Here is a 20,369-nt window from a genome sequence, read left to right as displayed (position 1 = left end):
GGAATCCTTTATCTGGGATATTGTGCAACTATGGCAGCAGGGCATAGTTGTCATATTTGAATATGCTTGTTATTGATTTAATTCTATTTGGATAAAGATACCATCACCTATTACGACCATCATGGGTGTGATTGAATACACTGTGATCAGGAGTGATTCATTCACACGATGTGCGATATAAGCGTGTATCTTTACTTTAGTATTTTTAAATGGGTTTTTGATGTACATTTGAGCGCTTTCATTAATAGATCCAAATAGCATGAATTTGAATGAGTGCTATTTGATGAACTTTGGTTTTCAATTAAGTTGCGTTTGGGTGGCTATTTCATTACAGGGGGGACAGAGCAGCTACTCCAAAACCCGTGTCGATGCCAGTAGAGCCTTTTTTATATCAAGACCACTACTATAATATGTCTACATTGAAGATCCATGAAAACTAATGCTGTAGTTTTGAGAAAGACCTCAAAAATAGTAGATAATTTTTAGTTCTTCTTCGCACAATGAAAACTGCTGCAGTTAGATTGGTGCAGACTTAGTACATATTTTCCTTTAAACCCCCTTAAGAAGATATCTGAAAGCAGGCCTACTAATGCACAAGCCGTAGAATCACTTTGAAAAGTAAGATCATTCGATGAGCATTTGAACTTTGTTCAAAGTGAGTACTGAAAGAAGATGACTATTGTCTTTCACGTTTTTTTTTTTCTTTACTCTCATCACAGAATAAAATTTCGCATACATGATTATGCAAGTAAATCTGTGGCGTGGATCAAGGGATAATTCAACGGAATACCAACAAAAAAGTTGCAGATTCGACTCTCGGTAACCTCATATATTTCTATATGCCCTGTTGAGTCAAATTTCATTGATGTATGGAAAGAACAAGTAGTTATTTTTATATATTTTTTTGCTTTGGAAACGGTTTTGATGATCAATCTCGCAACAGCCTCTTCATCTTCTAATGCCAGGTTTTTTTTTTTCTCTCAGATGAATACCAAAATGAATGGCAACAGATCTATAATATAACGTGCAATGGTGCTAACAATTGCAGATATACCACCAAGCTCCAAAATGTAGACTATTAAAGAACACACAGGCTACATTTGGCACATGACACTATTATCATAGAAAAAATGGGGCTATATGGAACTTACTCTGGTTTTCCGATACATTTCGAATATCTGTTAGGCAGCCAGTGTGGATGATAGCAGCAATGCTACTCCTCCAGAGTATAAGCTAGGGGTAGTTTAAGCATTATTATTGAATGTTTCGAGCGGGACAACGTATTACAATGCGACATCACATGGAAACCAGACAAATTTGCTTTTCAAAAGCGTATTGCCCTTTCAACAGCAAGACATAAAATATATCCTCATCTACATGGAGCCATCGCCCTTATAGATTGATAAATTATATATATATGACACAAATCGTCTCATCCATCACACTTAGAGAGCAATATGGCTTGAATTCCTTGAGTAGGTGTTATAGCGTGAATCGTACGCTAAAGAAAATCAATGAAATATATTATCATTGAAATTGGACTATATTGCTTTGACAATGACGGTAGAGATGGTACATTGCAAGTGAGCATCCCTGTCAGACATTTGGCCCAACTTGGGCCTGTAGGCTAATCAATACCAGAAAACACGAAACATGCATTTTCAGTCAATGTCCATGAACATCTTCGGCAGAGGAGGACGATGCAGTAAATGGCACGCCCTTCTTGCTATTTAATGCTTCCATTTACCTTGTCTGTAATTGAGTTCGAAGCCGAATTGGATTCGCCAGTACAGTTGAGTCAGACACCATAATAGCCAGGGAGATCTGCAATAATGACGGCGAAACAAATCAGCATGGCTTGGCCCTTTTGTAATAGACATGTAAAACATTTTCTTCCCTGTATCTTGGCGTATCTCTTACTAAAATAGAATGGACTCAAACTCCGGGATGTATAAATAAATTGAATGGCCTTATTCATGTATCTACCTCTTTCATTACATATAAACTATATACTATATTATGACATGCACGCTTATAAGAAGGCTGTTAGTATGTCTAGCGCTGAATGTATTAAACATTTATGCTGTACCCATACAGAATGTTACTCATAATGCCACCAATACAGTAGCACGACTGCCATTTCAAAAAGTTCGAATTGTAAATGACAGCAGTAATAATCACAGCAGCATAATGCTTCAAGAGAGAACTTATTACGGCTTAACATCCATCTACAATGACAACCAAGTTCAATACCTTGTTAATATCCAAGTTGGCACTCCTCCCCAAACTTTTGTTGTCATTGTAGACACAGGCAGGTATGTAAATGCCATTATATGTGTTAAATGTGGTATCATTCATAACGTATGTTGTTGAAACAGCCCTAAGTTTTGGGTTCCGTCGATAGACTGTCCTGCTTCTCAATGTCCTCTGGTCAACTTCAATGCATCAGAATCATCCACACTCACAAATTGCAACAGCAATTTCACCATCACTTACACTGGCGGCTATGCAAAAGGAAGCTTAGTAACCGATCATGTCACATTAGCCGGCATCAGCGTAGATAATCAGGCATTTGGACTAGTGACATCCACTGAAGAAACTGTTACAGTAGATGAAAACTACAGCGGCATTCGTGCTGACGGTATTCTAGGGCTCTCTTTCCCAGACAACAGAACATTACAGAAGGGCTACATCTCCTCCATTCCATTTCACATGGCAGCAGATCAATTACTGACGGACCCCATCTTTTCCATCTGCACCAATTCGATATACCAAGATGGCTGGGCTGGCGACATTATTCTGGGTGGTATGAATACATCTGATTTCGTTGGCAATTTGAGCTATGTTCCCGTCGCCCCTGATTCCGTAACACAGCAATACACGTTCTGGCAAATATACACAAAATCAGTTTCATTGACATCTGCTGTGGACAGCACACTGATCACAACATCTCCCGACTTTGATCCTCGAGTGATCACCACGATCGATACAGGTACCACGTTTTCGTACATGAGCAACGAGTACATCAAATCCATGATGCGAGCTATCACTGGCCAAGTTCCCCGAGAACTGGATTCTGGATCTGGCTGTTATCCCATTGATTGCAACTACGCATACGCAGACGAGAATGATTTCAATGTCGCGCTTGAATTCTCAGTATCAGACACTGATAAAACTACACTCATCACTATTCCAGTCAATGAATTAGTAGAGCCAGTAGATAACACCAGTATTCAATATGCTCATCGGTGCGTGTTCTCGCTTTGTCCAACGTCAGCGCCTACCATGTTGCTCGGAGATTCAGTGATCCGAGCACTCTATTTAGTGTTTGATATGGAGCACAAGCAAATGGGGTTTGCACCTTCTTTGAATACACACAGCACAGTTCGCCAATACTGAATAATGTACATATAACCTTAACCACTACTAATTTAAGCGATACTACCAATAAAAGCAAGTTTCATTGTATTCTCTGTAGCACTTTTTTCCTTTTTTTTTTTTTTTTTTTCCTAGTAAGCCACTGGATGTGTCGTACGATGCCATGGTATACTGACAGCTGCAAGTTCAAGAGACGGGTATTTTGTCGTACAAAGTAGACTATATGGGATTTGTCGATCCCTTTTCATGTTGACATTTTGTAACCATTTTTGTACAAGTTGAGGGTGAATCTTGCTGTTTTCATTAATTATCTACATTAGTATCCCTTGTTTTTAACACCTAGAATGTCAGAATCTCTTGGCTTTTTCACGATGTGTAACGGAACCCATGTCTCGAACAAGTGAAGGTACCGTGTGTGTTGAAACTCCAATCAGTCTATAAAGAGGTTTAACTGAACATGTTTCATTGGATGGAAAAAGATCAAGGCACACTATTTTTGCTGGTGAAGCAATTTAGCGTAGTAGGAATGAGATTGTGTAGCCTGGATGGTGCTAAAAACTATAAAAAGGACACAAGGTAAATTATCCCCTTCTCTTTCTTTTTTCTTTCTTGCATTGCCGCAATGTTGTATATATCTTGGTTCTTTATTCTTATTTCTTGTACATGTCTCGCATTGAATGATGCCAAACCGATTGTAAATAATGCCATCAAGCTACCTCTCATCCGAAAATCAACACCTCACATTAGAAAACGAGCAGCCACCAGCAGTAAATATGCTCTCTTCAACCAAGATCATGTAGAATATCTGACAAAAGTCAACATTGGAACGCCCCCACAGGAGTTCCTAGTTACTGTAGACACTGGCAGGTAAATTACAGGCGATAATTAAGGCGTATCACTATGTGTAGACTAATACGTCATTGCATCTAGTGCCGATCTATGGGTGCCATCTAGCGTGTGTCCCAAAGACGAGTGTCCATATAGCAAATTTCAAGAAAACAAATCTTCCACTTACGAATCCATGGACTTGGCATTCTCAATTCAGTACGGAGCTGGCTCCATTGAAGGAAGTTATGTCAAGGAAACTGTCAATCTCGTGGCCAATACAAATCAGCAAGTTAAATCTCAACCTATCGGCCTTGCCAACAGTGCCAAAGATGGTATTATCTCGTTAGCAACTGAAGCCAATGGCATCTTGGGATTGGCATTTCCAGCTCTGACTGCCAACAGTGATACAGATCAAGCGTACGAACCATTCGTCTTTAACTTGGCTAGCCAAAAGCTGATTTCAGAGCCCGTGTTCTCCATCTCCCTTGATCAAGAGCAAATGATGATTGGTGGCATTGATAAAGAGCAACATACAGGCGATGTTCATTATGTCCCGGTGGTCAAGAACGAGAATCCCAAGACAGGCAGCTTAGATTATACATTTTGGTCAGTTGATTTGCAAGATGTCAAAGTCAACAACGAAAGCAGCAGCATTGTGACCAAGGAAAACAAGAAGCCTGTCATTTTAGATACTGGCACTACACTCAGCTATGTCAACAAAGAACTGGCAGATGAAATCGTCAAGAAGGTGACCAACAAGACGTCAGTGTCGATTGATTTGAGCTCTGACCTTTATACTGTGGATTGCGACCTCAAGAATAGCAACGTGAATGTAGAACTGGCCTTTTCATCTGGATCAGATCAACCCGTGCGACTGGAAATGACTATGCAAGACCTTATTCTGCCCCTGTTTGGCAGCGATAATCCCAAATGTGCATTTGGCATCACCTACAATTTCGACAAATCAAACACATTTGTATTTGGTGGCACTGTGCTGAGATCTGCGTATTTCGTGTATGACATGGGCCAGAAAAGAGTCGGATTAGCGACAGCCATCCATTCCAAAAGTCAAATAAAGATCTAGGTTGTGTAATACATGGTCTGTGCTTGGATCCTGTTGCTAATAAATTAAATGTGATTTGAGCATCCGAAGCAATGAAATGGACCTGAAATGTGGATCCATGGATGCATTTAGTTGTTAGTGCAACAGCTGTAGACTGAAAGTGAATACACCTGTCCTTGACGATGTAAGTATAATGTCACGCTTAAACCGCAATCCTGAGAGCAAACATGAATTGTACAACCCTACACTGGATGGTGTTGGTTATCTAATTATGCAGCCAAGGATCAAAGTCTATTTCAACAGCGCGCTCAAGACAACCAAGCACCCATGTGGCATATCAATTCATATTCTGAATTGCAGAGAGAGAGAGAGAGAGAGAGAGAGAGAGGAGAGTATGCAAATGGCTGTGTAAATTGTACAGTACGTGGAACTGCACAGCAAGAGCAACTGAGAGCAATCACCACAGAACATCTATCGATTCAACAACCGCTCAGAGAGCTCTGTTGTATAAAATCACCCCCACTTTTTTTTGAATGCTTTTTACCCTTTTCTTCTTTCTTTTTCTCTTTAAACCCACATTTTCCTTGTTTGCGTCTATTCGACTTCACTGTTTGCCTATACAGCTGAATTGAAGATTAGTAACATTGCAAAACAAGGAGAAACAACCACTACAACAACAGACAACTGTATCTGTATAAAAATAAAAAAAAAGAAGCAATATTCAACAATGGAGAATATCAACAAGAACTTTGTCAAACGTGTGCTGGCAGCAAGTCAGAGAAATTCAGCCGTACGAAGAGCAAATAGGCCTGGATACCGTTTCTCTGTTGGCATCATGAAACGCCGAATGATCAAAAAGTAGGCTTCATGTCTAGTGATTTACAAATGAGTTTTTGTATTGAAAATCTGTCATTTTCCGTAGTATTTCCAGTGCCGCTGAAGGAATGCAACGATTTTTTTCAAGATCGCCCTCTCCAGTGCCCCAACAACCAACACAAAGCTTGTCTGGCCAAGGAGATGGCAATGGCATTATTCCTTATGACGAAGAGACAGATGTATTCAGCTACATGAGTGCTGGAAACTCTGCTGAATACTACAACAATACGACTACTATGGCTTCTGCTGCAGATGCAGACACAAACAACAATTGGTGGTTTGCAGTAGAAGATGGACACATCCGTCCTGACAACGAAGAAGAAGAACTGAACAGTGATGACGACGACGATGAAATCAACTCGTACATTAGCTTTAATGATACTGTCACCGCAGACGATAATTTGACTTTTGTCAATGAGATTAGTACTGCCAATGACCCAGATCAACAATTGGTTGCCTCTACACCTGATGTTGTCACCGCAGATGAGAGCCTGTCTTTTGTCGATGAGTTTGATACTGCCAATGACCATAATCAACAATTGGCTCCATCTACACCTGATGCTGTTACCGCAGACGACAGCCTGTCCTGTGTCGATGCGTTTGATACTGCCAATGGCCAAAGCCAACACTTGGTTGTGCCTACACCTGATGCTAGCAACACCCAAGACCGTGTCTCTGCTGCTTTTACCTGGCTTGCCAACCTTGATCCTGAAAACCTCACGCCTGCTGACATTGAACAACTGTTATTGACCCAAACAAATGAGTTGGTCTTTGGAAACCTTGCAAGAGCATCCGCTGATGCAGATGGCAACTCTTTATCAAGTCCATTGGCTGAGACTACTGAAGCCGTACCAGAGACCACACATGAAATTCTACAAGATCAAATCCCATTTCAAGAAACCACAGATAAAGTACAGCATGACGATGTGTCTGGTGAAGAAACTACACATGAAATGCTACATGGTGATGTCTCTCGTACAGCAACTGCAGATGAAGTGCTACATGGTGGTGTCTCTCTTGACGAAATCACAAACGGCATGCTATATGGCGATGATCCCATCAAAAAAATCACAGATGAAATGCTGCATGGTGATGCTTCTTTTCAAGAATCTACCGATGAAACAGCACATGATAATGCCTCTCGAAAAGTAGTTACAGATGAAATGCCATATTCTGATGTCTCTTGTGAAGAAACCACACATATGATGCAACATGGCGATGTCTTTGAAGTGATTACAGACAAATTGGTATATGATGGTGTCTCTCGTAAAGAAATGACTGATGAAATGCCATCTGGCGACATCTCTCCTGAAGAAATCACTGACGAGATGCTATATGGCGATATTCCTCTTGAAGAAATGACAGAAGAAGAGCACTCAAGCCCTGAAAGCAGTGATGCAAGCCTCTCCTCTCCTCCAACCCAACATCGCCTTGCCACTGTGATTAAGGAAGAAGACAATCAAACATGGGTAAACCTCAACAACAGCCAAGACTATGTCAATACCGTCCATTCTCTCAGAGTTTCCAGTATACTCGGCAAAAGAAAGTTTGAGGATGAACACGATGACTTCACTCCTAATAAGAAACATCATCCTAACATTTTCTAAAGATGTATACTACCTCTCCTCTAGCCCAACATCGCGCTGCCACTGTAAATAAGGATGAAAATAATCAAATCTGGGCAAACCTCAATAACAATCAAAAATATGTCAATACCGTTCCCAAGTCTCAGCACAGTCAGCAAAAGAGCATTGGAGGATGAACACAATGATCCCACTCCTAATAAGAAATAGCATTTCCACTTTCCAAAGATTTATACCCTCCAAAACATTAATAAATACAAGTACAGTACATAAACAGTAACTCTTATACAGTTATTATCGACCCTTCATAGGGAGACATAGTTATCAGGCATCTGAGCAGTGCGTTGGGTTATGAATCTCAAATGACAATGTACTGGAATTTCGCATTTATGCGCATTCAAGAGAGACCATGGCTCTCTCGGTTGCTTTACTTTATTATACAATTTTAAATTACAATCTAGCAGAAGATACAAGAGCACCACCATCAACGACAATAACAGCACCAACAGTATATTGACCTGCACGAGAAGAGAGGTAGATACAAGTACCAGCAACATCCTCGGGAGATCCAACTCTGCCAATAGGTACAGCGCTGATGATAGCATCACCACGTTCCTTGAGAGTGGCAGCCATCATCTTTGAAGGGAAAGATCCAGGTGCGATAGCATTGACCAGAATGTGTTCTCTGCCCATCTTTCCAGCTAAATGACGGGTCAAGTGATGGATGGCGGCCTTGGAGGCAGAGTAAGCGTAAGTCTCTAAACCAGGAGGCTGTGCAACAATGTCAGTAATAGATTGAAGGGCTCCTCAAGTAACTTACTGCTTCACCGTTGATGGAACCAATGTTGATGACACGAGAGGGGATATCTTGAGTAGCATTGGCTCTCAAAAGAGGGAGACATGCTTGAGTCAAGGTGAAAATACGGGTGACATTGAGATTCATGACCTTCTGGAAGGCGGCATCAGGGTAGGAATCCAATGGAGCACCCCAAGTAGCGCCAGCATTGTTGACAAGAACATCCAAATCTACAAATCCCTCAGTACCTGCACAGAGCCTATAGTAAATGAATACATACGAGTCTCACGCTTGCTCAGTTCAGCAACAAGCTTCTTGATATCCTCAACATTTTGTAAATCGGCAGGTAAAGCAATACATTTGCCAGGGCCCAAAGCAGTTAATTTGGCAGCAACCTAATTGAATCCGCTTAATAATCGACTCGTCTACAGATCGACATGACTACTGTACCTCATCACAAGCTTTGGCTGAGCGACTGCTGATGTACACCTTGGCGCCGCCTTGGACGAAGCCCTGCTTCATGTCAGTTTCTGTTGATACTCCTCCATCCAAATCAAACTTACGGTGGCAATCATCTCACCAATGCCACGGGAGCCACCTGTGACAAGAACAACTTTATCTTTGACGCTAAAGAGATTTTGAATATCCATTTTTTTTTTTATTGTAAATGTAGTGAGTAAAAAAAAAAAAAAAAAAAAAAAAAAGAAGAACAAAACTGTGGGGAAATTATATATGCTGGATTAATGCCAATCTGGCAGTGAAAAAAACGCTGACTAAGATTAATTGAGCAAAGGAATCATGGTGGAAATAAAATGAATAATGCGATATGTAGACTGTTTAGTTGGCAGATGGATGGTAGAGAGGCAGTTCCAAGTTGGGTTGAGCCTTGAAAGTGAGTCTAAAGCTTGAATGCAGCTGAGGAGTGTATTGCGAGATCTTGTTGATAATAGCGCATTTCATGCATTTAGCAGTGTCTATTGGATTATGCTGATGCTGGTGCTGCATAGCATCCACCTGGACTGCCGCTGGAACCTCCAAATTATGGCCATCATTGCTGGGCTTGTTGAGCAGCTTGGCGACACATTCAGGCAAATAAGGACTAGACATGTTGTTGTAGAATTTTTGATAATAACGAGACAGAACTGATTGTGATTTCCCTTCCTTTTTATAGTACAAAATGTTCATTGTGGCAACAACTGAGAGGACAATGAAGCAACAACAACAACAACAACAACAACAAAAAAAAAACACTCGTTTAATTAAGGATCAAAAGACCATGATCTGACCAAACAACCCTCTGATAAGCTCATGATAGCGACAATTTTATCTTCGTCGAACCCCAGTGTGTTGATTCTGGCGTCTGGCAGCTCATTCATAGCAGATTGGTTTGTGTAATTTTCAATCGTAACTTGACATTCCCCTGATTGTGTAGTCAAATCCCATATTTTGATACCAGATTGGTCACCACTCACTAGTCTTCTCTTGGAAGCGTCTATAGCTAAAGCATCCACTCTGTAGGTGTGTCCATACAGCGTCTGTTTGAATGAAATCTCCAGTGAGTGCTTGTTGTCTGTCACCATATAATGCTTCATAGTGTTGTTTGCGTGTGCTGTGATGAGATGCGGTGGAGAGAAAGCCATGGCTGTGATCTTTTCTGAACTGCCATAGCTGACGGATGTTGATGATACAATGCCAGATGGTATCACTGGCTCAGAGTTCAGTGCAAATCCATGTCTTGACGACAAGATGGCATCAGAAGAGAGCAGCATTTCCTATTCACGGCATTAGCAAGGTAGTCCAACTATACACATGTTGAATCAAATGTACCTGTATACCCACGGATGTGGTATAGCTCCCGCCTGACAGCCCAAAACATACCACTGCTTTCCATAGCTCTCTCTTGCTGCTTGGGTATCTGTGGATATCAAGGGTAACAGGAGACCAATGCATCGGGCTTTGCAGCTGGTGTATCAGCTCAAAGGAGTTGACAGTTGCGTTGATCCGAAATACACTCACTTTCCCACTCTCTGTGTAGAGTATCATCATTGGAAGTGCCATCCCAATGGACGTAACCTTGTCCAACTGTGTTGTAGATGCAGCCAAGTAATTCGCCACTTCAACCACCTCCGTCGCCACCACCTGCCACAGCGTAAAACCGCCATTTGCATAGCCAGCTATCAAATGCTTCGTACTAGTACCATCATCAATCAGCTTCATGAATGTAATCTCGGTGGCATCAGGCTGCTCTATGGATTGCAAGCGTCGAACCAGGTGGGGTGTTGCTGTGTCTTTCTGGTATCTCCACATATTGATCGCTGATGCGCCCTCTTGTGCTGTGAATACAATGTCATGTGTGAATTGCAAGTGGTTTGGAGAGAGTGGGGTGGTAGCGTGGTTCACAATGTCGTAGATAGAGCAGTTGCCTAGCAGCCAATTGTGGTGTATTCGGTACTTTTTCTTCCAGCTTCCATTGTATCTTGACACTGAGGTACGTCGGTCATAATGACACTGTGATCGACTGTCCTCTTTGTACAGTGGATCTCTAAACCGTCGAATGAATAAAGGTTTCCATAGCTATAAAATAGGTTAGCCATCCGCTCGCTTCTGAATAGATATAGACATTACCATTTCATCGTTGGCCATACGAGACCAATGCAGGCTTACTGCGGCGCATTGTATCAAGTCTTTGAGAGATAAGAAACTAAATACTTTGAGCACTAGTTCTTTTGAGAATGATTTGATGACAAAATCAATCTTCTGTCCTTGTGCTCTGTGCTTCTCTTGGCCCTTTAGACGTTTTCGTGGAGGAGGCACCATCAATAATTGTAAATAACAAAAGTAAAGAAAGCGATACAGATGAGCACTTTCTCACCTCCCATTCAAAAAAAAAAGCCAGTTGTCATGACGGTTTTTAATGCACTTTGTATTTTTGATAGAGCGTCTCTAAGGCGGCATTGGTAATATCTTTGGAGCTGGTATCATCTGTGTCTAGTACTTGAATAGATGGATCTCTGGTTTCATCATGCAGCAGATGATCGTTCCAGCGAATGTACTGTGGCCACACAATGCGGTCAAAATAGCCTGGAGGATCCACCCAATATCCCTGCAATGTAACGTATCCTTTCCGGCTCTCTCGTCTTGTTTTCAGAATCTGCTTTGATGCCCTCACAAAAAACTTGTTGTCTAGGTTGTCGCACACTTGCTTATCACAAAACAAGAGAAAGCCTTCCACAATGACAAATATGATATCCTTGAGAGCGTCTAATTCGGCAGCCATGTCACTGAAATCCTTGAGTGATAGCAGATCTGATCCATGGTGGTTGTTCTGCAACGGCTTGTCCTTTTTTTGGAGAAATGAATAGGGGTCCTCTCTTGCTTTGTTGATGGCTCTGTTGAGGCTCTTAAAGTCAACTGCTCCAGGTGCATCCCAATTTGCTAATCCTGTCGTCTCATCAACAGGAATTTGGTCGTCTGACTAATCACTTCGCATTACTACTTTTTCGCAACGTATTCAAGGACTCGAACGGATTACCTTGAAAAACTCGTCTTGATTAATGACGACAACCTTGTTTAGTAGTTTCTTGAGCAGCAATGCTAATGTCTATGAGAAAAGCGCTATTCGCATCATTGACATGTTTACAGTGCATCATTATTTCTTACCGTCTTGCCTGAACAGGAGGGCCCACTGTTTGTAGTGTTGAATTCGTATGAGTAACTAGACACTACAAATGCATTGGCTTTTGACTTGCCTGATTCCAATTGTTACAACGAGTGGGTTGGGCATTTGCTTTTGTCTGACAATTGAAAGTGAGAGAAAAAAAAAAAAAAAAAAAAAAAAAAAAAAAAAAAATAGCAAACAGACAGACGTCTTATATCCACTGCAGAATCGTGGTGACACATTCACAGCACTCGGACAGTTTGTACCAGCATTTCCATAAAACGCAATTTATATTTGTTTTTTTTGATATAATGCAAAATTGGTAGAGTTGTTCTGTATAATCGAGCATTAGGCTATCCAAGTAACAGGAAACGGCAAATCAGCTCTAGGCCAAAGGTTGGACGAACCCCGAATTAAGCAAACAACCTTCTTTAATGGCTAATCCATCACTCAATCGCCATCACAGAGCTATTCAGGCACTTAATTTCCAATCTAATATAACTCTTGGTATCACTTTTCAGAGGGGTCTTTTTGATTTGATCGAAATGCATGCCTACAAATGCGCATGAATACGGCCAGATGAAATGCATACCATCAGCGGCGACATGGAGCGGCTCTCAAGCCAGATCTTCTGTATTAACAGAGCTACATACATTACGCCTTTCAAGTCGTCGGTTTCTGTTTGGTAATTACTTCAACTAGCACAGCGAAATCTGCAAAGGAGTCCAAGATGAAAGAGGGGAAAATGTAGCCACTGTTGAATGGCACTGCTTCCACTGAAGAAGTTTGCATTCTTGGGAGAAGGTTTAATGTGAATACAATCAAGCCGCCGTATATGTAGCTAAACTTTGTGCATCCGTTGACATGTACCATTGCCTCTGGTAATGGAAGTTTGTTTTGCCTGTCTTCAAGATGAGCAATCCTCAAACATCTAGTGCAACATTTAGTGCATGCATAGCCATGTTGGGACAGGCCAATATGATTCAGAAACATTACTAAACTTAAAAACAGCTGACAACCTTTACTTTATTACGATGCTGTACATGTTTTGATGATATATGTCAATTTGAATGTGGTATATTTTGAGTGATTCTATAGGTCTAGTGTCTCTGCAGAACGACCATGAACACGGTGAGGAGAGCAGTGAGAGTAGCAGTCGATGCAACAATAATGATGCCACGACTAGCAGGGAAATAACCTTTTGTCATGGCCACTTGAGAGTGAAAATAGCGAATAAATGCAAACACCATGTAAAACATGCCAATGACAATAAACGCCATTCCCAAGGGCTTTCCGATAGCAAACATATCATCTGCCATTGCAGGATCTTTCAGCATGTCTTTGTCTAAACGAAACAACTGTGTGATTGCTAAAATTAACAGGAGATATTTATGTCAGTGTTACATGTTCAGGCACTTGCTTTTACCCATGGTTTCAGTACACTTACCAACACCAATAGATATCATGGATAAACTAGTTCTAACCCAGGCCAAGTAAGTTCGCTCATTGGCTAAATGCAGAAGCAATAGAGAAGAACATGAATGAGACATTTTGTTTGAGAAAAGTTTTTCTCTTTTCAGGACAACATACCCATATGATCTCTAGCGACAGCTACAGTATTTTCAAGATAGAGAGAAGATGAAAAGAGATCAAAAAAGTCTTCCAGACGTTGAACATAGGCAACACTGTCGGTGGGCTGACGCTTTGATCTGGTTTTTGCATTGACTACATCATCCTCCTCATCCTCATCCTCATCATCATCATCCTGCTCTTCTTGAATGTCATCCATGAAATTGTGTAGTGTCTCGGTAATGCTGTCGCGCGAGTTGCGGCGTTGTGTTGGAATATAGTCCACATCGTCTGGGCCAACAGAGCGAATTGATTGAGAGAAGGACGGACAGCGATGTCTTGTGTTGGGCTCTGTAGGTTTGTGGTATAGGGGATCCAAGGATTCAGGGCAAGCTAAATACACTTGTCTTGTCTGAACAGTTGAAAGAAGAGGCCTTGATTCAGCCATTTTTATAAATATAGCAAAGTAAATAATAATAAAAAAAAAAAAAAAAAAAAAAAAAAAAAAAAACTGTATATCATATGATTTTGATTTCTTGCAGTTTTTATATGGGATCTTGAGAGCTTTCGTTGAAAAGGCGATTCAACATCTCTCTTGTGAATCCCGAGAAACATACCAATAGGGAGCATTGGAGCATCACATTATGTCTTGGATCTACGAAACTAGCATGCCAACATCTCTGGTTTAGCATACAATATTGAGTATAATCGATAGAGTAGCTATTCTGACTGTTGCAAACGTGCTGAATTATGGCTGTCTTTGCTAATGAAGTGTGATATATGCAAATTTGAGCTCTTGAACACTCTGTTCCTGAATATTTCTATCTCTAACTGAAACGTTATGGATGTCACTTGATGAATTGTCTTTCGGCTCACAAGATCTATTGCTGATGCGCATTTGTATAGACAACTGCTACTCGGCATGTGCTCATTTCATTCATAAAGTGTACATGTCCCCATAAAGCATTGTTGATCACTCAATACCGTTGTAACACCCTGACTTCATATTTCTGACAATTGCGCAATTTCATTGCTCATTGTAGAATAATTACCACGTTTGGAGATTTTGTATACTTTATGGAACCACCTGACCATCACCAAGACAATCTCCCAGTGTGAAGGTGTCCTGGAGAACTGCAAGAGCGAATCTATGGCGCTCGTGATGCGTCGTTTATCATCAGTAGCTATTACCATGGCATATAACATTGTTAAAGTATGGTGAACTGGCTACTGCCATGTTTATCTTTGTACAACGTACATCAAATAAGCTAGCATTGTACTATAATTGAGTTGTGCTTATTTGTTTTGCCATAATACAGCACTTGCTCCCATAACTTTTTGGATGTCTGTGTAATTTAGACAACGGCTTACCCAAGTATTTGCAAACACACTAGTAGAGTCGATGCAATTTCACTTTAGCATCAGTTTGGATAGCAGAAGAGACACTGCTCACTTTTGTGTGAGCTTGTGGCCCGTGAAAGATAGACGTATGTGCCAAGCTTCGAAAATCAACTCTTGCATATTGATCCTGTTTAAAATCACATTGTTGTAAGCGGACTCCATCTTGTAATAGAACTTGGTGCATGGCGATTAGTATAGAGAGCATCATTTGTCAAAAGCTATCCAAAAAGCTAATGCTGAATCATTGCAATCCCTTTGAGAAGCAGTGTGTTTGAGTCGATTGATTACTAGGCAGTCCTGACCAAGACAACAATTTAGCGTATTCAGTAGGATCCACATTTGGATAGAAAATTTACGACATTTACCTTATCAAATATGAGTGTTTATGCTTCGGATGGCTCTCTAACTCTGCTTCGTTTCGGTGAGAACCAGCCTGCGCAGCGGCAGCTCACGCTACCGATTACCTTTGTGTATCTTATAAAAATACTGCTACTTTTGTTTTGACCCTCCGCTTACACATGGAAACCCTTTATATTATCTGTGGATCTGATTCTTGTAGGATGCTCTACATCCATATACGCCTAGCTACTTCATATACGGGCAGACAGCATACTGGTGTTTCTTCTTTTTAGCCCTTAGTGTCCCTTGATACAGCAAAATATGTGTGCATTTGTGCCGTGACTTCTCGCGATAGAAGCCGTTTTAGATCGTCAGAATAGCACCAAACAGTTGCTCTCGTCTGGCAGTTACTTCCTGATACCTTTGCTCATCTTTTTGGGGACCAAAAAGCATGAGGTACCCCTCATATTTTTCATCGAAAATCAAACGATCGCGTTTTTGACCTCGATAATAAAGACTTTTACTATGGTATACGAGCCTTTCAGCACTTCGGGTGGTTTCCTGACCTACGCTTCGCTTCGGTGGAAACCAACCTACGTTCAAACGGCTCGCGCTGCCGCGGGCCTTTGGCTAATATCCCAAAATTAATATAGCCAAAATGTTAGAAGAGGAACCCTGATTGTTGATTGATATATAATCACTAATCATATGAGTGTTTATGCTTCGGATGGTTCTCACCGAAGCGTAGCGAAGGTAGAGAACCAACCTGCGCAGCGGCAGCTCGTGCTACTGATTGCTCTTGCGTATTTTATCAAAATACTGCTACTTTCATTTGGACCCTCCACTTACACATAGTAACCCTTCATATTATCTGTGGATCTGATTCTTATGTGATGTTCTACATCCATATACACGTAGCTACTTCATGTACGGGCAAGCAGCATACTGGTATTCCCACTTTTTAGTCCTTAGTGTCCCTAATACAGCAAAGTATGAGTGTATTTGAGCTGAATTTTCTTGCGTTCAAGGCCGTTTTAGATCGTCAGAATAGCCCCAAATGGTTGCTTTCATCTGGCAGTTACTTTCTGACACTTTTGCTCGACTTTTTGGGGACCAAAAAAACATGGTCAAAAATCGACCAAAAAGCATGAGGTATCCCTCATGGTTTTCATCGAAAATCAAACGATCGCATTTTTCATCTTGATAATGAAGACTTTTACTATAGTATATCTTGAATCAAAATGTTTCTATCAATCCAAAGCAACCTCTGAAATTATCTTTGTGGGACTTTGATATGTAAAATTTCGACACTTTGGCCATAAATCTCTTTTCATATTTTTACAAATCATTCAATAAGTGATTTCAAAACATCTATTTTACTTAGTACCATTGGAAGCGCCTTGAAAAGTACTCCAGGAAAGCTTAAGGAAGCATGGGGTGATTATCATACTTCACTTAGTCGAATCTGCAAAAATAGCTCGATCGAGTCCAAAATTATCAAAATATGTCCAATCTGGAACAGACTATGATTCTGGGTTTGAATTAATTTTGGCTGGTAGGGCCAGCTGGAAAACTCATGCCCTTTTCATAAGGCAATACAGTAGTAAATGCCCTCGAAGCGTATAGAAAGTAGGTGGAAGGTCATAGCACTATCGTTTATAATGATATTTTATTGCCTTCTATATCGTTCATAATGATATTTTATTGCATTCTATATTTAATAACGTTAGTCTGGACATTGACAATGCATGGGTTGCATAAAATGTCTGCAGTAAGTAATGAAATCTCTGAGGCTCTGAGACGTCGCTCAAATAAAACATTGACAGCATTGAGCAGAGGAAAGAGGGTAGAAATAACAGTGGTTTTTGTTGATTGATTGTAAAATCATTATTCTCATATGAGCCAGGACAGATAGATGCCTTGAAACTCAGGTTCCATATTAGGATTGTAAAGTGCAAAAGTACTGAACATTTATTATGTTATGATATTAAATCAAAAAGTTTCTATCGATCTAACGTAACCCCTGAAACTACCTTTTTGGGATTTTGATATGTAAAATTTCAACATTTTCGCCAAAAACCTCATTTCATAATTTCGTAAATTGCTCAATAATTTCAATCAAAATATCTATTACACCCAACACTGTTGGATGCGCATTGAAAAGTTCTTCTAGATATTTTAAGGCTGTAAATTTTTTTTTTTTGTAGGAAAGACGAGCTCCAGGTTTTAATTTAAAGTCCTTTAAATGTCATACTGAGGGATAGAAAAGACTGTTGGTGGACCCAATGTCTGCAATGAAGGGGAATAGGATATTTTTGAACTAAGTTGGGAAAGAAACCTACTACTAATAAGGTGCGACACCTAGAGCCAGTACAGTCTTGAGGAAATCGTCAAAATATAGATCATGGATAAGAGTACAAAACACCAAACGAGGACATCAGTACTACGTCAAAAAATCAAACAACTTGCGTTCACCAGGATTTGAACCGGGGATCCTCTCGTTGGCATAAGGGAGTTCTACCACTTCGCCCTACCACCAGGGACTCTTAAGGCTGAAAGGATGATCACAACAACTTTCATAGTCGAATCTTCTAAAATAAGTCGATCAAATCGCAAAAGGATCCAAAAGCAACGAATCATGACAGAAAGTCGAGCGGGATTGTAATCCGTTTTGGCTGGCTAAAAGAAGACTCTCCTTAATTGCTCAAAGCCCTATAATATAACGGCAATGATACCCACAGAAACGATTATACGAGAAAGCGAGACTCCTTCTCAAATGGATAGCGTACCCAACGTGAGACCCAAAAAGGACAGGCTGGTGACGTAAGAGGAGCGTGACATGATCCAAAGAAATAGAATAGCACACAGATAAAAATGATATTGCAGGTGAAGTTTAATTCAGAAACCTCCTTCTTTTGGAAATCCCACGGCCTTGTTTGATGAATTTCGCAATGTGTACTTTACTTAGAACCCTGAAAATAGTACCATTGAATTCCTCAAGCAATTTGCTTTCTAATGATGCACATACCTTCTAGTAAAATATCCTCTCTTTGACCACAAATTGGCCATTTACTTGCTTATCTCTCTTGAATTCATGTCCTTTTGTTTACTTTACATGTGATTTTTTTAAAGCTCAATTTTGCTTAGCAAATGAATTATTTTGATCTTGCATGATCCGAATACCTTCTAAAAGAGGAAGATCCCTAAAAAAATGATATCAAACGTGTCGACTCTTTATGAGATGCATGCTCTTGGCATAAGAACTAAAAACAGGTTGCAGGAATGATACACAAGAATGACCAACTCACTATGTAAATGTGGGCATATTGATGATATCTAGTAGCGCAAACACTTGATTGACATCATTGACAGCAACCATGATAGTTGGAAACAAGATGACTTGCACTGGTTCGAAAACAATCCATTATGTTCCATTCCATGGAGATTGCCGCAGTAATATTTATATGGCACGCTTGTTTTCCGAGGTATACACTTGTTTCTTGGTCCAGAATCAGTTATGCTGGCTCCGATGTGATGTAAACGACAAGTAAGCCAACCTTAACACTCGTATTGTCCGATTAGATGGACAGTTTATGACTGATGTAAACAACAAGAGAGATGGATCGAGAACTGTAATTTTAGAGAGAGAAATTAAGGGGAGGTAGAGAAAGATTACTTAATCAAGCAACCAGCTGCATTTGTTTCAGTGTCAAATGACATTTTTTGTTTACTTTTTGATGAGGCTGAGCCTGTGAGAAGTTTTCTGTTAATTGCATCTAGGAAGAGATGGGGGAACTCGTTTCATGTGAAGGTGGAAAAAGGGCTTTTTGAAGTAGCAAAATGGACATAACTCGAGACAGAAAACAGTTGAAAGCCTCGGACGAAGCGGATCAAATAGAGCAAGTGCCAAACGTCAAAATGGTACTATTTTCACGCGCTCAAAGTAGTATATCGTGGAGAAAAGTAAAAGGAAACGAATTTGAGTGTGGCAAGGATACTAGACTCACATGAAAGTCGATGAGAAGGATATAAATAGGGATTTTTTTCAACAGCTTTTCCCTCTTCTTCTTCATCTCATCTCTCTACAACAAGCAAAATACTCTATACATACAAACTCTCTACAAGACATTTGGGCTCTCTCTCTCTCTACATATGGTCAAGTAAATCAAATACTCTACTGTCTATTGGCCTCTACTACTGCTACATACAATGCCTTACAAATCCATGGTCCTCTCTACGTCTTTTGGTCCATGCTAGAAAAAGGCCACACTATCTTTGATACATGCAGACCTTGGTGAACTGTGCGAGTAAGTTATTATCTTGTTGGACGTATGAGCCATGTTGACTAACCTATTGATTACATAGTGCCGAAAAACTACTTTTTTGTAGGGACTGAGTAGGATCACAGCTTCATAATCATGAGTAGACTGCAGGACAAATCCTTTGGTCATGCTACGGGATGACCACAGGCTTTATTGCCGACGAGAATTGGGTTCAGCCCTATGATCTGAGATAAAGGTGTCTTGAGCGTGTCGATAATCTTGTGATAGGTGAAGCAAGTTTACACCTTGGTACCTGTTTATATAGTGTTGGTTCCTTTTATTGATGGTCAATTTTCTTTGCCCAAATGGTTTGTTACGCACTCATGCCACAGTACTTGTGTACTCATCTCATCTTTATCTAGTTGCCTCTGCCATCTCATGTTCTATCTCATCTAAAGCAAGCTGTCCTCTCCAAATGCTATCAAGCCAAGTTCTCTGTGCTTCCTACAAGCTCCTAAAATGACAAGACTGTTCAAATATACCATCTCTACATCTATACAAGGTCAAGCCCTATTCTCATCTGTGCTTCCTACAAGCTCCTAAAATGACAAGACTG

General features: G+C 40.5%; 8 protein-coding genes across 8 annotated transcripts; 3 read left to right on the top strand and 5 right to left on the bottom strand.

Annotated features, from left to right (window-relative positions):
- Positions 1 to 2,190: 2,190 nt before the first annotated feature.
- ATC70_008435 (uncharacterized protein) lies at positions 2,191 to 3,399 on the top strand (the record flags this gene model as incomplete). The annotated part of the gene is made up of 2 exons (XM_064827684.1): positions 2,191 to 2,315; positions 2,379 to 3,399. 2 exons carry the CDS (start codon positions 2,191 to 2,193, stop codon positions 3,397 to 3,399), a joined length of 1,146 nt encoding a protein of 381 aa, XP_064686968.1.
- A 601-nt stretch (positions 3,400 to 4,000) lies between these two features.
- Positions 4,001 to 5,290, top strand: ATC70_008434 (uncharacterized protein; the record flags this gene model as incomplete). Its single annotated transcript, XM_064827683.1, has 2 exons — positions 4,001 to 4,245; positions 4,309 to 5,290. 2 exons carry the CDS (start codon positions 4,001 to 4,003, stop codon positions 5,288 to 5,290), a joined length of 1,227 nt encoding a protein of 408 aa, XP_064686967.1.
- A 706-nt stretch (positions 5,291 to 5,996) lies between these two features.
- On the top strand, positions 5,997 to 7,752 carry ATC70_008433 (uncharacterized protein; the record flags this gene model as incomplete). The annotated part of the gene is made up of 2 exons (XM_064827682.1): positions 5,997 to 6,127; positions 6,192 to 7,752. 2 exons carry the CDS (start codon positions 5,997 to 5,999, stop codon positions 7,750 to 7,752), a joined length of 1,692 nt encoding a protein of 563 aa, XP_064686966.1.
- A 426-nt stretch (positions 7,753 to 8,178) lies between these two features.
- On the bottom strand, positions 8,179 to 9,174 carry ATC70_008432 (uncharacterized protein; the record flags this gene model as incomplete). Its single annotated transcript, XM_064827681.1, has 5 exons — positions 8,179 to 8,499; positions 8,549 to 8,754; positions 8,805 to 8,919; positions 8,975 to 9,037; positions 9,088 to 9,174. The coding sequence occupies 5 exons, from the start codon at positions 9,172 to 9,174 to the stop codon at positions 8,179 to 8,181; spliced, it is 792 nt and encodes a 263-aa protein (XP_064686965.1).
- A 187-nt stretch (positions 9,175 to 9,361) lies between these two features.
- On the bottom strand, positions 9,362 to 9,709 carry ATC70_008431 (uncharacterized protein; the record flags this gene model as incomplete). The annotated part of the gene is made up of 1 exon (XM_064827680.1): positions 9,362 to 9,709. The coding sequence occupies one exon, from the start codon at positions 9,707 to 9,709 to the stop codon at positions 9,362 to 9,364; it is 348 nt and encodes a 115-aa protein (XP_064686964.1).
- Positions 9,710 to 9,783: 74 nt separating this feature from the next.
- ATC70_008430 (uncharacterized protein) lies at positions 9,784 to 11,341 on the bottom strand (the record flags this gene model as incomplete). The annotated part of the gene is made up of 3 exons (XM_064827679.1): positions 9,784 to 10,296; positions 10,352 to 11,098; positions 11,150 to 11,341. The coding sequence occupies 3 exons, from the start codon at positions 11,339 to 11,341 to the stop codon at positions 9,784 to 9,786; spliced, it is 1,452 nt and encodes a 483-aa protein (XP_064686963.1).
- A 94-nt stretch (positions 11,342 to 11,435) lies between these two features.
- Positions 11,436 to 12,174, bottom strand: ATC70_008429 (uncharacterized protein; the record flags this gene model as incomplete). The annotated part of the gene is made up of 3 exons (XM_064827678.1): positions 11,436 to 11,999; positions 12,057 to 12,118; positions 12,165 to 12,174. The coding sequence occupies 3 exons, from the start codon at positions 12,172 to 12,174 to the stop codon at positions 11,436 to 11,438; spliced, it is 636 nt and encodes a 211-aa protein (XP_064686962.1).
- Positions 12,175 to 13,282: 1,108 nt separating this feature from the next.
- Positions 13,283 to 14,199, bottom strand: ATC70_008428 (uncharacterized protein; the record flags this gene model as incomplete). The annotated part of the gene is made up of 3 exons (XM_064827677.1): positions 13,283 to 13,551; positions 13,609 to 13,692; positions 13,773 to 14,199. 3 exons carry the CDS (start codon positions 14,197 to 14,199, stop codon positions 13,283 to 13,285), a joined length of 780 nt encoding a protein of 259 aa, XP_064686961.1.
- Positions 14,200 to 20,369: the final 6,170 nt, after the last annotated feature.

This window comes from Mucor velutinosus, assembly GCF_035048745.1.
Source record: "Mucor velutinosus strain NIH1002 chromosome Unknown tig00001561, whole genome shotgun sequence".
Taxonomy (NCBI): domain Eukaryota; kingdom Fungi; phylum Mucoromycota; class Mucoromycetes; order Mucorales; family Mucoraceae; genus Mucor; species Mucor velutinosus.
This window is presented reverse-complemented; position numbering and strand designations above follow the sequence as displayed.